At 41.8% G+C, this 1844-nt stretch overlaps 1 protein-coding gene across 2 annotated transcripts in view; it reads left to right on the top strand.

Annotated features, from left to right (window-relative positions):
* Positions 1 to 1628, top strand: part of LOC138026782 (tRNA (adenine(58)-N(1))-methyltransferase non-catalytic subunit TRM6-like) — a 14462-nt gene extending 12834 nt beyond the window's left edge. For both annotated transcript variants that reach the window (XM_068874233.1, XM_068874234.1), the window contains 2 exons: positions 412 to 498; positions 1239 to 1628. In XM_068874233.1, coding sequence (XP_068730334.1) covers positions 412 to 498; positions 1239 to 1388 — 237 coding nt within the window. In that variant the 3' untranslated portion in view covers positions 1389 to 1628. The remainder of the gene's footprint in view (positions 1 to 411; positions 499 to 1238) is intronic.
* Positions 1629 to 1844: the final 216 nt, after the last annotated feature.

Raw genomic sequence — 1844 nt, forward strand, 5'->3', positions numbered from 1 at the left:
GGCTGATGATCGTGTATTACATGTATGAATGCTAGATGAGCGATTAAAAAGTTTCTGACTGTTCTTCGGTACAGTATTATTAGAGATATCATGCACAAGGGTAGATACTGTTTCAAAGTAAAGCATATCAATTGGCAGAATATTAGAAACGACAAACAATGGGATAGCATCGGATCTTGTATTACAAAAGAAAATACTGCGAAGGGCTCGTTTTTGAAGAACAAGAATCTTCCTTAAGTATTCATCAGCCCAGCGCTGAACGCAAAACGAAAAGAGACGGCTGCAAGCAGGGAAGAATGTTGAACGAAGATTGAAGCAAATATTTATACCGTTTAATCGGGCTCTGAGCTCCTTCGCCCGCTTTTTATCCACCCTTTAAATGTTTTTGAAACTTTTGTTCTTCATTTTTAGCCGCTCATGGAATGCTACGTGAATTTGAGAGAAAAGGGGACCGCTATCAACATCCACTTGACTGAAACGTGGTTGCGTCATTATCAGGTAGCAGGAAGCAGGTTTTCACTTACCCCGAGAAAGTGATTTCATTCCTTAGTTTTCCGTTTCGACACAGGGAATGGCTGGTTTTCAAATTACGTCATCTCCCGTCAAGTTAGTGAACAAAACCCGCAAAAATTCCCGTTTAAAATTTGGGAAATTCAGCAAGGCCAATGGAGCGGTAGATTCCAATCGCGCAAACTCGAAGCTATCGCGCGTTTGCATGAATGGAGTTGAAGAATAGTTCGCCCATATCTGGTTGTAGGACTGTCGTACCATTCTGATTGTAGGATAGTTCGCCCATATTGTACAACGTACATGAACAAGTTGGAATTATCTCGAAATACCTACGACAGCGCGAAGTTATATTTTGTAGTGACATTTTCGTTGACGATGCAGGAGTTTGCTTAAATTCCCAAATGGTGACTGAGAACGACACATTTTTTTGTATGAAGGGGGTAGTTTCTAAAGAAACTGTGGTGCTGCGTCGGTGGGGCAGTAGTATACAAAAATTTGGTTTTATCAACGGAGATGATAATGTAAATTGGCCACCGTACAGAGATTCTAAAAGCTGACGTTTCGAGCGTTAGCCCTTCGTCAGAGCGAATAGACAAAGGGCTATTAACGCTCGAAACGCCAGCTTTTAGAATATCTGTACGGTGGCCAATTTACCTTATCAACTCCGTTGATAAAACCAAATTTTTGTACATTTTTTTGTAACCTTCCTTCCTTCGTTTTCTTTCCAGGTTTTACCAGCGAGAACCCATCCGGAGATTTCAATGAACGGTTCGGGGGGCTATCTGTTGAGTGGCATCACAGTCGACCCAACCGAAGCTCCACAGAACACAGAAAGCCCTACTCCGGCCAAGAAGCCAAAATTAGAAGAATGCAGTTGAAGTTATTTGCCAATAAATGACGCCTCATCTGGACGAAAGCTAAATCATTTTTCGCATTAGCTAGTTACCTACCTTTAATTTCAATTTTGGGAGTAAATTATCAATTTACGAGCATCGTTTCTTTCACAGTAAAGAGATCTAACTACTGACGGTTTTTAGAGAGGGACGGACGACGGTGGAGTTTTTGTATCTCTTGGAGACCCTGTCTCTATATTAAAAGACACTTGCAAATTCAAATAGGATATTGTGTGAGTTGATGAGAAAGACGCTTCACTTCCGGTGACCAGGAAGCCCAAGGGCTCCTGCGGTGACCCTCTGTTTCTCTAAAATGGGCCATTTCCGAGTTCCTGTTTGTCTCTGTTTCGAAGTGAGTTTTGGTGCTCAACTTGTGAAAGAAATTTTCAGAAATTTGAAGGAGTGGTGGTTGCCAACGGTTACGGAAATCCATCGTCACTG

The sequence above is a fragment of the Montipora capricornis genome, chromosome 12, assembly GCF_036669925.1.
Source record: "Montipora capricornis isolate CH-2021 chromosome 12, ASM3666992v2, whole genome shotgun sequence".
NCBI classification, from domain to species: Eukaryota; Metazoa; Cnidaria; class Anthozoa; order Scleractinia; family Acroporidae; genus Montipora; species Montipora capricornis.